The 15,812-nt window shown below is 40.0% G+C and overlaps 1 protein-coding gene across 1 annotated transcript in view; it reads left to right on the top strand.

Moving 5' to 3' along the window:
- The first annotated feature begins 4,560 nt into the window (after positions 1-4,560).
- PLCXD3 (phosphatidylinositol specific phospholipase C X domain containing 3) overlaps positions 4,561-15,812 on the top strand; it is a 164,612-nt gene continuing 153,360 nt past the window's right edge. Inside the window, exon 1 of the mRNA XM_003792956.3 lies at positions 4,561-4,663. Within this exon, the coding sequence (XP_003793004.1) occupies positions 4,561-4,663 (103 nt within the window). The remainder of the gene's footprint in view (positions 4,664-15,812) is intronic.

The following is a 15,812-nucleotide window of genomic DNA, read 5'->3' as shown; positions in this document are numbered from 1 at the left end:
AAAAGCATTATAGAGCGTCAAATTATACTATCCCTGCCTACATAATGCTTTGAGACTAGCTGGGAAGTTGGAAATACAATACAAAATAACTATAAACAAACTTCCATGGATGTGCACAGATAGGAGAGATTACTTCTTCTTGTGGATAGTAAGAGGAGTTGGTTAGTAGGAAAAGAATTTTGATAGATGAAAGCACAAAGTTTATTCACTCCATGTGTGTGACCAAAGGCATGGTAAGAAGCATAAAAGTGGGGCTTTTTTGAACCCCCAATCTGTTCAGCAAATATCAAGTTCCTTACTTTATTTAAGCTTCACAGCATCTTCCATCTTCCCACTCCCAGAAGAAAAAAATGATCATTCTTTACATAATAGTTCAGTAAGGAAACCAAGATATGTGTAGTAATTAATGGGGAAGACTTGGATTTGAATCTGGGTCTTCAGATTCCATAGCAGTGATTTTAGCCCCTAGATTATATTCAGAGAGTATTAACTTATTTCTAACACATAAAATGTAGATATTGGGGAGAAAAAGAGGAATAAGAAGGAAAAATCTGCAGGGTTAAAATTATGGCAGAAAAATATCACCTTTTTTCTTTTTACATTGAACTTAAGAATGAAGTCATTTCTATATTTATAGCACATTAAGTTTTTTTTTCCTTTTTGGATGAAATGTCTAGGTAAAAATTGTAGATAACGGTTAAAAAAAAAGCATTATGTATTAAGAGTTAATTTTATAGGCTAGGCACAGAGGCTCATGCCTGTACTCTAGGAACTCTGTGAGGCCAATACAGGAGGATTGCTTGAGCTCAGGAGTTCCAGACCAGCTTGAGCAAGAGTGAGACCCCATTTCTACTAAAAATAGAAAAATTCTCTGGGTGTTGTGGTGGGCACCTGTAGTCCCACCTACTTGGGAGACCAAGGCATGAAGAATTCTTGAGCACAGATGTTTAAGGTTGCTGTGAGCTATAATGACACTATGGCACTCTACCCAGGGTGACAGTGTGAGACTCTGTCTTTAACAAAAACAAAAAACAGAGTTAATTTTATAAAAGCTGTTTGTTGACCTTTTGTATATGTTTTAAGTTTGACTCTATACATGTATATAACTGACGATGGTGTTTTTAAATTATTTGGCTAAATTGTTTTAAAGAGTTCTTTTAAAACGCTATTCAACTAAAACACATTCTAACACTTTCTGACTTCTAACCGTCCTTGTTTTTCAAACCTAATTTAAAATCACTTAATTTAAATAAAACCATTTATCTCCCACAATGAAGATTATGAACTATGAAAGAAAATACATAGCAAAGAGCCATGTATTTTTAGGGGTGGGAAAGGATATGAAGTAAGGACATGTCTCAGATGAGTACCAGTATTTATCATCAACTTTTCCTGGTGTGAATTGGCAGGACAGAAGAGGATTGCATGAACAAGTTTTCATGGAAGGACGAAGCCATTGCAATAAGGCATCTTCCTCTTTCCATTTATTCCTAGAGAAGTTTGATTTTTAGAGGTAGGTCATGCTCAACACCACAAGTAAAAGTCTTTGATATTTTGTCATCTATGTGGTGGGGATAAAATCTTGATCTATACCTTAAGTTGTCTAAATAGATTCAAAATTTAAGATAAATATCTACATTCCTTTTTCTATTTCTAGAAGCTATATGTATGAGAAGAATTATAAAGGAAACAGGATTATAGAATTACAGAGTCAAAAGGGGTTGTAGAGATCAATAGCAACTTCTAGTTTCGTTTGTCAGTGGGTGTGATGGTTTATGTGTCAATTGGGCTAATGCTTAGTTGTTTCATCAAATTTTCATCTAGATGTTGTGAAGGTGTTTGTGGATGTGATTAACATTTTCAATTGTTTGAGTAATGCAGATTACCTGCTATAATGTGTGTGCGCCTCATCCAGTAAGTTGAAGGCCTTAAGAACAAAGACAAAGGTTTTCTACAGAAGAAGCAATTTTGTGTTAAAGATGCAACATGGAAATTACATACTTGCCAGTTCTGACAGTCACATGAATCAGTTTCTTAAAATCACTCTCTCCCCCCTCTCAATATATACTGGTTCTCTTTTTTTCTGGAGAAACCTGACTAATAAAGTAGCCAAACTAAAGCCCAGAGAAACATGATTTTCTTAATGTCGTTTAGTAAATGGTAGCAGGAGCAGTGATGGAAAGATGTGGAAACTGGGTCATAGAATTGCCAAAATACTGACCACAAGGCCAGGAAAGAAATTCAGAACTATCAACTTTCAGACATGTCTTTTCTATTGGGTTGCATATAGACCAGAGGTTCTCAACCTGTGGGTCATGACCCCTTTGTAACAATGAAAATACATCGCAGCATTAGGAAGGTTGAGAACCACTGATATAGAGAATAATAATCATTTGTGCTAAACCAGTACATTAAAAATCCTGAAATTCAAAGCAAATGAAACAGGGAAAGCATTATTTGTTCATTTTGCCAAAAATAGTACATGATTCTTTACAGAGGGAATGATTCTCAATGTTTAAGGTGGTTTCACTTTTATAAAATACTTTGTAAACTTTCCCGGGATGCATGAGCTCAGCACACTTTAAGAGGGCATGTATCTTATTTTAAAAATTGCTCAGATTCAATAATTCTTTTATTTCCTTGAAAATGAATATAAAGATAGAAATGACAAGGAGCAGGGAGTACATGTATCCTCTTACCGTAATAAGCAAATATACGTGCTTTCCCAGCAGCTTCTCCACAAGTCTCTGAACTGTTATCACCATTTTATAATGGAGAAAACTAGGGCTGGCCGGGAAGAGGACTTGTCCTGAACTGCTCAAAGACAGAGCAGCTGACTGCCAGATCTGCCCTGCATTGATGCCCTCAGAGCACACAATTTGCCAGATGTGAGGTGTTTGTAGGTCTCTTGACCCAAGAATCCTGTAGTGAGCTAAATTTTCATCCTAATTAAAAGTTTATGTGGGTTCTGTTTTGCTAACATGCATGTTAAGATTGACTGAGGGAGAGTCTAGTAAATGTCTTTCTCATCCCTAAAGGTAACCCTACTGTGTCCTCTTGAAGCTATTAATTGATTCTATAGGGGTGGGGTTGGAAAATTTGATCTCAAGGATAAGGCATTATCTCTTCTCTCTCCATCTTTCCCATAGTGCTCCCCACTTGGGGGTGAGTATGCTTTGGGCTCAGATTCTTTGTACAAAATAAGCTACATTCAGGTGTGTTTTTCTTTGTTAATGCTATTAAATGGGTTTATGAAACTGACATGTTTATTGTTAAGTTTCATAGCTCCAGCTCTCTTTCTTACCTTGATTTTCATTTCTCCAATCTAACAAGATTTCCTTTTGAAAAAGAAGTATTTACACACCAGTGGGATGAAAGGATAGAGATACCTTTACTGCACCTCCATTCTCAGGGTTGCAAAGGCCCAGCACACTTGAATTCATCTCTTGTAAGGCTGTACTTGGGCCACCTCTGGTCTCTTCCCATTCGTAAGACTTGATCTCTCTCCTTTTTATTATCTGAGGGCGTGTAGACCCAGACAGTCCTTTAGAGGCTCAACGAGTGATTTCTCTTGAGAGAGGCACGTCTCTCTAGTCTGCCAAGGAATGAAAATCTAGACAGTCACACAGATCACTTTGGTGCCAAATACCTTCCACCAAATGCTACTGGCAATAATTACAGCATGTCCCTGGGAAATGTGGCGATTTTCTTCTAGCATAAGGCTTCAGTCTTGCCCTGAGTGCCATGAAACTGGCAGAACAGAGGACACTTTCTCCGTGGAAATAATATTAGACTTCTCATGATCTGGAAAACGAAGGAAGTACTGCACTTCTCGATTTGAAATGTCTGGAGCAGGGTCCCTGAGATTAAGTGGGAACCACCACGAATTTAACTGTGTCTTGTATTGACACCACTCTCATCAGCTGTTAAAAAAAATTAGGCAAAGTGATGACTAAAGACCACCATTTTGTTATACACAGGGCTGTGGGCCGCCTCCGAGGAAAGACATAACCTGTTGTAACTTACAACAAGGAAAGCTATTCGTTAAGGATGAAAAGTCCTGAAAGCAGGCATGAGAATCAGCTGCTCACGAGGCAGCACCATCCCGAAGTCTACTAAGATTTTTATGTTCAACCGCAGGACTGTCTTTCATACAAAGGGGGCCAGGAAGTCACACCAAAGGACTGAGTAAGACCTCGGGCAAAACAATTAAAAAAATCAGAGAAGCCGCCAAGGAAAACTGCAGGATGGCGAGGAAAGGCAGAGACGCCTAGGAAGGATGAGACGGGAGGAGGGAGTCGAGGAGGGAGGGGAGAGCGGAGAGGACACGGACGTCAGGAACAAAAGCTCCAGCGGAGTCTGGTGGAGGCACTGAGGGAGCATGGGGTGTTTTGAATAATTATTAAAATTAGCATGTGTCTGCGCCATCCTGTGGGTGTGGCGCCGAGCGGAGTGTAAACTCTAGCGGGGCTGGAGCAAACATTGGATTAGCGGCAGCAGCCTGCCGACCTGCCTGCCCGGGGAGCGCGGGGACCAGCGCGCTGCACGCCGACCGGCACGATGGCCTCATCTCAGGGGAAAAACGAACTGAAATTGGCCGACTGGATGGCAACTCTGCCGGAGAGCATCCACAGCATCCCCCTGACCAATTTAGCCATCCCAGGTAGGCGCGGGGCTCCGCTCCACCCGCCCCGCCCTGCTTATCTCCCACTAAGTGGTAACTTGCCGCGGGGTCCGCGGGAGGGAAAGTCGTCTTCGGGGGTGGGTCACGGGCGAGGCGAGCGCGTGCTTGGTAGCCTTGGGCTTCCCAGCGTTTCCCAAACCCCCGGGAACCCAAGCGCCAGGAGTCAAGGTGACTGCTTTTCTCCAGGGCTTTTGAAGCAGGCTGTAGGCGCAGGACTGGGGCAGGGGAGAAGCTGGGCTCCAGCGAGACGCCGCGTGCCCCCCACCCCCAGGGTTCTCCCCGCAGATTGGGAGAGTGGGAGCAATTCTGGGTCTGTGGGGTGACCGTGTGAGGGGAGCGTGAGGTGATGTCTTAGGGTCTCGGCTCCGGCGCGTGGACCTCTGAGTCCACCCCGGGCACGGAATTCAGCAGATGTGGTAGATTCTCCGCTGGAGTCGTTGATATTCGCCCCCAGTCTCCTTTAAAGAGACAAAACGCTTCTCGAAGAGTGATGAAAGTTCAGGGACCCGCGGCAGCGTGACAGCTGCCCTTGACAGGAGCCGAAGGGGGCGAGGGCTGAGGGCCCCGCTTCCCGAGCAGGGTGGCCCGGGAGGGCCTGGCTGAGTAGCCGCGGTCGGAGTCTGGTCGGAGGGCGCGTGAGCCCCGCGTATCGCCCGGCTCGGAAAAGCAAACCTTTGTGAACCGTGCGGCTGCTGCTCCGGACTTACGCCGGCAGGAAAGCCTGCGTGAGCTGTGGCGGAGGGGGGATTAACAGGCACAAGGTGGGGGAAAGATGATTGAGCTGGCGTCTAGACAGCCTAGAAGGGGGGAAGTGTGGACAAAGCAAGAAAGAAACGGGGGGATCAGGAAGCTTCGGCACGGCGCGCAACTTGGACCCAAGGACTGGGCAGCTTTCTGGGGCGGGAGCGCGCAGCAGCCCCTAGTTCAGGTGTCAGAGGAGGAAGGGTCGTCTCAGGACAGTTTAAGACAATGACAGCTGGGGACATGGCCATACTTCACTACCAATTTGGCTAAGCTCTTGGACTGAGAGAACATATACTTGGTCTTTCCAGGACCCGCCTGGAGGACAAATGAGTGGTGGTGGTCTGCTCTTGGCCCTGAGCTGAGCTAAGAACTTCAACCTCCTGGTCTACCTTTTCTCAATTGCCCCCTCCAGCGCCCCCTCTCAGCTACTAGGTGAAAACATAATAAAGGCAAGCCGGAAAAGAAAGGGTCTCTTGAAATCTCTAGAGGGTCCAACCAACAGAGTTGTAACTGATGAGTAACTCGAATCAATAGTTGTTAGTCAAGTGGGTGGTTGGCAATGACAGGCCCAGGCTACCCTGTAAGCTTCCTCCACAAAACGCTTGTCTCCTTTTATCCTCTTTGCAAGAGATAGCTTCCCAAGAGCTCATCTCCAAAGAAAAGAACACCCCAGCTTCTCCGCTGCATTCACCCCGTCTGCCTGAGCCTAGGGATTGCCCTTTTCAAGGCGATGGTAGAAAAGTACACAACTTTGTTGGCAAAACTCCACTGTCACTCTCACAGGGCTTCCCGTCCTTTTTCTTCATTTCTTTTTCAAAGTTACTTTCACCTGGCCTCACCTGACTGTTTTTACACATATAGAAAGCAAGAAGGGAAAGAACTGCTATGTAGCCTTCGGATAAGTGACTGTCTGGATACTCAGGGCTGAAAGACTAAGTGTGCATAGCTAATTCTGAGGATGGGATGATATCATTTTTAATCTCCCATACATATCTTTAATACTTAACTTTTTCTAAGCCCTGTTATATGCATCATCTCTCATAATCCTTCCCAAACCCCATGAAGCAGCTAGCATGATCGTCTCTGATTTCACAGATAAAAAACCCCAAGCTTGTTGAAGACAAATGACCTGTTAGTACTGTCAGTTCAGGAATCTGACCTCTACTCTAGACCTTAGGGAGCATCTCCTAGGAATTTTGGAGAGAAAGGCTTTGGGATTTTTATCTGGATGATTCATAGCAACAAGTACTAACCAGAGTGATGAGATGAGAAACTAGGCATTAGCAGGAATGGACAATTTTCCTTTTCTTCCTTGAGACAAAGTGAAAACCTGAGGCCAGAGATGTTGGTATTCTGGTGATCTTCAGAGTAAAGACATACAGATGATGGCATTATGCTGCCGTGGGAATTTCCATCATTCTCCCCCCCCCCTTTTTTTGTATTGTACTCAAAGTGGATCCCCTGCAAAGCTTCCTCTTCTCACCCCAATCTTTCTGAGAAAAAAACACAATGTATTTCACCAAATCTATGCTCCTCAATGCCCCAGTGTTTCTGTAACGTAGGTTTGGTAGTACCATACATATAAAGCCAGATTTAAAAAAAAAAATAGAAAGAAAAAGGTTTGGTACCTTTTTGTATTACTCAGTTCTGAGAAATTTTGGAGAAAAAAAGACATCGAAACTTTGATCGTCAGAGACGACTAATTGGAGACTATTAAACACTAATGGAATAATTGCTTTAAAATCATGCTAATAGCTTCCTGGCTGCTACATGTTTACTTGGCCAGTTGCTGCAGCTCGAATTAAGTAATTATCTCCACCATTTAAAACCACTCCTGGTGTACCACACAAGTGTTTCTACTGAGGGGAACTGCTGCTCAGTCATCCTCAAAGTTTCAGGTTTTCTTAGGTGAAGCAACTGGAGAGCCAAGAGCAGCCTAATTGTGAGACTGCCCACCTGGGGCAGCTGACCCAGATTACCCAGGGCTCGAGCAAAGAACAGTCTGCAGGTGTGTGATATTCTCCACTCTGAGCGCAGTTCTTTAAATATTTCTCAAGTATCTGCTTCTCGAATGCTTTCAGAACCTAGTCACGCAGGGGCTGTTTTGTGTTTAAATGGCTGGTTATTGATTTGATATTGACTGGGCTGAGGAATTAAGTTAGTAATTGGTACTAATAGTTTCACTTTTAATTTATTTTTCAAAGGAATAGTACTGCCGAAACTCATGGTGCATTTTACAAGGGTCCATGTCGAATCTACTAAGTGTAGAGTACAAATGTCTTAACACAATAATTAAGAAAGTGCGGTAAAGCCTATGTTAACCAGTTTGTTGTAAGTATTTCAAGTTTTACATAAAACCAGCACATTGTACCCCATAAATGCCTTAATGCACACAGCTATGATTTGATTTAAAAAAATCCTCATTGACAATGACTCAAATTTCAATCTTCTTTATTAGAAGATTAGCAATCTTCTTCTTCCTGTCTCTGATGGTACTAAGTTTTCATCCACGCACCTTTGTTTAACAGTCACATTTTGGATTATGAATGATGTTTACTCTCACCACAAGCAGGTGAGAGAGGGTAAACGGCCATGGAAGTAGGGAGACAAAGCATAAAATGTGGGTAAAGGTGAGTCTGATGAGTAGTTGGAAGCAGAGTCTAAACTTTGTAAAGGGAGCTGTCATGGGAGCAAGGAAAGGGTAGATAATTTGGGTCTGTCCAACATCTAAAAGATTAGGAGTGATTGGGACCAAGGGGAAGGGGTCTGTTATGTATTTTCTAATTTATAATAAAAATCTTCATGTAGTATAGCAAGCTGACCCTGCAACAATGAGAAACTGACCAAAATGTTGTAGGACTGGAACCTCAGAGAGAATCTGTTTTTTCATCAATAGGGACTTGTTGATTGTTCCTTAGATAAGGAAAAAGGAATGCTTTATGGATTAATGATTGATCCCACTTGTGAATTTTATTTCCTTTAGACAACTGAAACACTAATAAAAAAGATCAGTTTCACTTAGGAAAACTAGATGTTCATACAGCTTTGATTTCTCTGTTCCTGTGTCTGCTGTTATTAATTTCTTCATTCACAGTGACCCCCTCTTTCTGTTGCCAGTGTTTCTGGATCCAGTGGTCTTCTTTCTCATTGTCACTTACCATTTCTATTTTAATTGGAATGAGCCAATCTATAGGACAAATCTTGGACTGGGTCTAATTGTACAAACTTCTAAATAAAAGCATTTTTTCTCATCTTTGTATTCAGGATAGTGATATGAAAGTTAATCTTTCAAGGTCATCAGAAAACAACAAAATCGTTTAGGATGAATATCCTTCTTCTTGGAATTACCTCTCCAATTCACAGTTTTATTTTTGATTTTTCTATAAGGGAAAAATTGAAGAATATCTGAAACATAATTTGTTCTACTAGGACTTTTTTTGTGACTTAAATTCCCTTCTATTGTGAATCGATGTAGCATGATAGGCCAGGCCTCGTGGCTCACGCCTATAATCCTACAACTCTGGGAGGCTGGAGTAGGTGGATTGCTTGAGCTCATGAGTTCAAGACCAGTCTGACAAACAGTGGGACCCTGCCATCTCTACGAAAAATAGAAAAACTGAGACTAGAGGATCGCTTAAGCCCGCGTTGGAGGTTGCTGTGGGTTATGATGCCACGGCACTCACTCAGGGTGACAGCTTGAGACTCTGTCTCCAAAAAAAAAAGAATCAACATAACATGATATATATGCTACTTTACTATTTACAAAGTGGTTGTTTTTACATGCGTGTATTTTCCCTTTTTATTTTATTTCAGATTAATGTGAGAGTACAAACAATTAGGTTACAGTGTTTACATCTGTAAGGTAGAGTCCCTGTTGTAGTTGTGTCCCCCCCCCCACATGTGTACTTTTCACATGATCTATCAATAATATTCTAAGGCCTTGCTGCTAAAAGTGTGTCCAAGGGCCTGTAGCATCGGCATTTGAGGCCATAGGAGCTTGATAGAAATGCTGCACATCAGACCCCACTCCTCAGTTCTATTTAATCACAATGTAGTTTTTAACAACATCACTAAGTGATTTATATACGTACTTAAAGTGTATATGAGGTCCTGCCTTAGGGATGCAGGGTCCTGCATCTCTGAGGAGGACCTTTATGGAGTAAGTGCAGAACCAAATTTAAATGCACATCTTTCTACAAGGCTCTTTCTATTGGGCCATATGGTCTATGAGTGTACACATTTACAATCAGGCTTAAGGCCAGAAACTGATATTTGACTCAAGGCTAATGGCCCCAAATGGGAACATTCTTGATAACTGACATGACAGGTCATTGTGCACCTCGAGCAATAAGCATGATTTGATTGCTACTTCAGTGTTCAAATTAAGTCACTGTGATAAATCTAAAACCTTTCTCCTCATTTCCTTATAGTCCTGCTGTTTCTTGTTTTCAGCCATCAACAGCACTTAAAGTCAGCCCATCTGGTGATGCTGGTGGTCACTAATGCCAATTTAGGAAACATCCCTCTATTGATTCGTTGTCCATTTGGACTCATTCTTCGTTGTCTATAAGCCTGGCTACTTTTGTTATGTTAACAAAAGTCAAGTGGCAGGTTGATTTTATTTATCTATAAGCTAGACCTGTTCAAATACTGTTCGTGAGTAAAGTGACCTCATAAGGTAATACAAAGCGTAGTAATGTCCAGCAGCAAAAAGTCATTAAAAGCAAAGGTAAACAGTAAATTGGTTTTGGTAGAAATGAAATGATCTATCTTGTTTGTATTTGCAAGCCACACCTCATCCATTTGAAGTATGATTTACAGGGAATAAAACTGTGCATAAAAATGGCTATAATCTGCTAGTTTGAATTTCAGTTCTTTGACAGAATAAATGTTCTAAAATTGTTAAACCTCAAACACACACACAGCCCTCAAATTGCTAAATGGATACCACAGTGTTTATATGTTTCAGGCTCGTATACTTTACTCATATAAAAATTTCTTATACCCTTACTTAGAGGTTTTTTAAATTTAATTACCATCCTATCCAATTAGAATAGAGAGAATACATTGAAAAGAGGAGGAAGACTCTCATGTGTGCACAGGAACAACAGGGAATATTTGTGAGGGAAGATGAACAAATGAGAGGACTAGCACACAAGTGGTGTTTTCTACACTTTACCGGTTCCTACATAACATCAGATTCATAATAACTGGCAGTTTCAACTCCTCTCTACTACCTCCTAATGGATTTCCCATCTCCCTTTGTCCTTTGTCCATCTGGACTCATTCTTCGTTTTACGCAGGCCCAGCCATCTAGCAATCTCTGGATGGATTCTCACATATGATCTAGAAACCAATCCTTTGGGATGGATGGATAAACCAGTTCTTTGGGCTACCACGCAGTATTTGGCATTTTCCTTCTTTCCCTTTCTGGGGCAGCTTTGGGGAATCATCACCTTTGCTCCTTTGATGTAGAGCCAAACTGTGCTTCTGTAGTTTTATGCACAAACCTCATTGCTGCTAGCAGCCCCGCCAGAGCCTGTGTTGTGTCTGCAGAGGCCCCACACTGAAGATGTTACTGTCTAACGAGGATCAAAGGTTCCCAGAGCTGGTTTCCCCACTGTGGAAGCTGCTGACATAAACTTTTACTACTGCTGACTCTGTCTGTCATCACTACTGAAGTTTTGAGTGCTTTTCCTCTTTTTTGCCTGATTTATATTGGTCTTTTGTTACTGACCTCTTGCTCAGGACTCAGATATAAGTTTATGAGGTCTGGCCAGAGGACAATATGTATGGTATATTTTGTTTTATTCTCTACATTATTCTCAATGTTCGCTTACTCTGTGTGTGTACGTGTGTGCATGTGTACATGAATGTATGTGTGTATATCAACTTGCACTTAAGATCATTTCTTTTTTAGGAAGCTTCTTGATTTCTCCTAAAAGTAGACCACCTCTGGTGAGTATGATCTAAATGTTTTTCCAGATAGGTCAGAAATAGGAATGTCACTAAGATCTATATTTTTCTCACTGAGCAGCCTGGGATAATGTAACTAGAGTCAGATAATCTGACATACCTAAAGTAATCTCTAGGGGCTCCATCGTATTAAAGCCTGGTGGCAGAGTAACTGATGTGCTCTGATGGTCAAGAAAAGGTTAACACACTCGTACGCATTTTAATTCTTGTTTCTTACAGAGTAAGGTCTGCTTCTTGGAAAACTAAACTTTTACAATTAGTTAGGACTCTCACCCGCAAATGACAGTTTTTGGAAACCAGAGAACATGCCACTCAAGCACCACCTAGGCACTTGAGGAGCTCCCGGAGGTAGTTATGGGATTTAATCCTCAAGAAGCTTTTCTGTTCTTCTTACCTGTCCTGATCTGGGTAGGATAGGATCAGTCTCAGAAGGCTAGGGGCCAGGAAAGCATCTAAATCATATATTCTTGCGGGAAGGGAAAAGTGAGAGAAAACTTTACCATGGTTCAGATGGAGTTCTGTTGCCAGAAGCTTTCTGTAGCACCATATGCTTTTATTATGCTCTGTTAAGAGAGGAGGATAGGTCGCTAAGAGAGGGGCAGGAGGAGATGGTTAAACATTCTTGAGAGGCAGCCAGGATTAGTCACCTCCGGAGATCAGGTACTGAAACAGATGGCCCGTAGATTAGTTAGAAGTGCTCTTTTTACGTTCCTATATTTCATTACAGATCCTAGGAGTGGATAGCTCTTACAACATTCTATCTTAAATGTCAGCTAATATTATGTTTTCCATAGAACTTTTTCTCTGAGTTAAATTTTTTGAAGCAGTCGTATTTATCCTTAATTATCACTATAAATGATGATTTTGCTCCTCATTTCACTTGGGAAGCAAATTATTTCAAGAAGGAATGTGGACTATAATAAATGATCTTGGTTTCCTGATTAACTTTCTCAGAGACACCCCTCTGGCTTGTTGGGTAGCACAGAGGAAGATGCGCTTCAAGGAGCCCTAATGGGCAAGTGGGAACTTATCAAAATGCATTTTTTGGTCATACACCCCTGTCGCTATATGGAGAATGAAGAAGAAGAGGGGGAGGATGACCACAGTTGCTTTAGAACAGAGTTAGCCCTACACATATTCCTGCCATGACCTAACCCGGACTATTCTTCCAGGACAAAAAGGTAGTCAGGGGGATGGAAAACTCCTGCCTTGAAAACTGGTAGAGGGGAAGCTGCAGAATGTGAAGTTTTGTTTAATCTTCATCACCACCTCATGTCCTCATTTCTCATCAAGCCGAACTCCTAGAGTCACACCCTTCAAAATGACCTTAATGCTCTCACCTCAGCTCTTCCCCATTCGACTTACCTAAAAAAACCTCAACTCAGTTAAACTCAACTTTCCACCTATTCCAATTCCAGATAACGTCAATGGATCAACATTGTTAGAGAAGAAAGACACAGCTTGGATGACTGTACTCACTAGCAATTTCTGATCATAGCTTTTCAATGGGATTTGATACAGTCAGAGAGACTTACTACACTTCCTTAGTAAATTCATTTTCCTGTTCTCTGACATGAGAATTTTATACGTCTTCTTGTTTCTGAAATCAACACCTCCTTCCCTCCCCTTCTAAACTGATTTTATGATAGACGCAAACAGACGACAATTTTCTGAATTTCCTACTGCTAACCCCACAGTGCACCTGCATCTGTTTCTGTATACTCTGTATTTCCTTTAAGACACAGACCTGCTCCTACCTAGCGTTCATCTTCTCCACTTGTGTTCTGGATCCCATCTGCTCAATCTCTATAAAGTTTACTCATGAATTTATCCACTGTCTCCTGCATTATCATTTTTATCTGTCTCTGCAGGATCATTTCAGTTCATACACAAGCATCTATTAATAATACTACTCTTTAAAAAAACACTGCCTCGCTATCCTCTATGCTATTTCTCTGAAATTTATAGAAATATATTCTCTGTCTTCAGTCTTCAGGTTGTTACTTCTCTTTCTCTCCCTATTCTATACTAATCTCCTTATTTCCCCACCATTACACTAAAACTGTTCTTACCAAGGTTGCTGATGATCTATATTGTGCCAGTGTATAATTATTCTAATGTGCTGTTGAATTCAGTTTGATTGTATTTTGTTGAGGATTTTTGCATCCCGTGTTCATTAATGATACTAGCCTGTATTTATTTTTTTTCCTTGTGTCATTTCTGCCTGCCTTTGGTATTAGGGTAATACTGGTCTCATAAAATGAATTTGCAAATGTTCACTCCCTTTGATTTTTTTTTCTTTTTTGGAAGACTTTGAGAAGGATTAGTATTAATTCTCCTTTGGTTGAATTCACCTGTGAAGCCATTTGGTTCTGGGTTTTATTTTTATTTGGTGAGAGGTTTTTAATAACTGAATCAATCTTCTTACTAGTCTTAGAACTATCAGATTTTCTATTTCTTCTTTCTATGATTTGGTCTTTGTACACAATATGTTTATAAGAATTTATTTGGCCGGGCACGGTGGCTCACGCCTGTAATCCTAGTACTTTGGGAGGCTGAGGTGAGTGGATATCTTGAGCTCAGGAGTTTGAGACCAGCCTGAACAGGAGCAAAATCTCATCTCTACCAAAAATAGAAAAACTAGCCAGTTGTGGTAGGTGCCTATAGTACCAGGTACTCAAGAAGGATCCCCTGAGCTGAGCTATGTGGCTATGTGAGCTATGCGGCCAGAGTACTCTATCCAGGGTGACAGACTAAGACTTTGTCTTAAAAAATAATAACAATTTATTCATTTTCTCTAAGTTATCTCATTTGTTATCTTATAGTTGTTCTCTTGATCCTTTTTCTGTTTCATGGGTTGCAATGTCTTCTCTTTTATTTTTAATTTTATTTGAATTTTCTCTCTTTTTATCTTATTTTAACTGACCGTAAATTTTATCTTTTAAAAAAATTCTTAGTTTTGTTGATTTTTCTTTTGTTTTTCTATTCTCTACTTTTTTTTTTTTTTGCTCAAATCTTTCTTATTTCCTTCAATCTTTTTATGTTGAGGTAAGTTTTCTCTTCTTTTTCTAGTTCCTTAAGGAATAGAAGTAGGTTATTTAAGATTCTTCTGTTTTCATAAAGGCATTTATTGCTGTAAACTTCCCGTCTACTATTGTTTCTGATATGTTGTATTTTCATTGTCATTTTTGTCTCATTATTTTCTAAATTTCCTTTTGTTTTCTTCTTTAATTCACTGATTGTTGAAAAATGTATTGTTTAATTTTCTCTATATTCCAGTTTTCCTTCTGCTGTTGATTTATTTCTAGTTTCATTCTATTGTGGTCAGAGAAGGTACTTTTATAATTTCAATCTTATTACATTTTTAAAGACTTGATTTATGACCAAATAATATGTATGCTTTAGAAGAATGTGTATTCTGCTGTAAAGTGGAATGCGTTGTATGTCTGTTGGATTTATTTGGTCAAATTTATAGCTGAAGCCCAATTTGTTAAATTGATTTTCTGTTTGGATGATGTATGCATGATGGAAGGGAAGATATAAAGTCTCTTTATTATTATATGTCATCTTTTTTTTTCTTTAAATCTATCAATATTGACTTTGTATATTTGAGTGTTCTGATACTGGGTATGCATATAGTTATAATCGTTACATGTTCCTGATGATTTGACTCTTTTATGATTGGATAATGTACTTCTTTGTCCTTTTTTACAGTTTTTGACTGAAAGTCTATTTTGTCTGAGAGAAGAAGGCCGTTCCTGCTCTGTTTTACTTGCCACTTGCCTGAAATATCTTGTTTCATTGTTTTACTTTCATTTCTAAGTATGTTCTTAAATGTAAAGTGACTCTCCTATAGACAGCACATAGTTGAATCTTGATTTTTTTTTGCTTTTTTAGCTGTTCAGCTACTCCATGTCTTTTGATGGATGAGTTTCTTTTATATTTAAAGAAATTTTTATAGGGAGAGACTTACTATTGACATTTTGTTAGTTTTTTTCTTTTATAGCACTTTTGTCCTTCTTTTCCACTCTTGCTGTCTTGTGTTTTGTTGGGTTTTTGTAATGACATGCTTTGACTCCTTTCTCACTTTTTGTGTATCTTTTAAAGGTGCTATGTTGTGATTATAATGAATTTTGCATGAAGCATTTTATAGTTCTTACTCTTTTTAAATTAATGAAAACATACGTTAAATCACATACAAAAATTCTACACTTCTACTTCTCCTCCTACACACTTTGTTATTGATGTAATAAATTACATCTTTTTTATTTTATATACACTAAGATATTTTTATATTTATATTTATTTACTTAATTATTTTTGTCCTTTATTCCAATACCCAAATTAAGTGTGATTTACACACCAACATTATTGCATTATAGTATTCTGTATTTGCCTATATATTTAC

The sequence above is a fragment of the Otolemur garnettii genome, unplaced genomic scaffold, assembly GCF_000181295.1.
Source record: "Otolemur garnettii isolate 467f Iridium unplaced genomic scaffold, OtoGar3 scaffold00063, whole genome shotgun sequence".
NCBI classification, from domain to species: Eukaryota; Metazoa; Chordata; class Mammalia; order Primates; family Galagidae; genus Otolemur; species Otolemur garnettii.
This window is presented reverse-complemented; position numbering and strand designations above follow the sequence as displayed.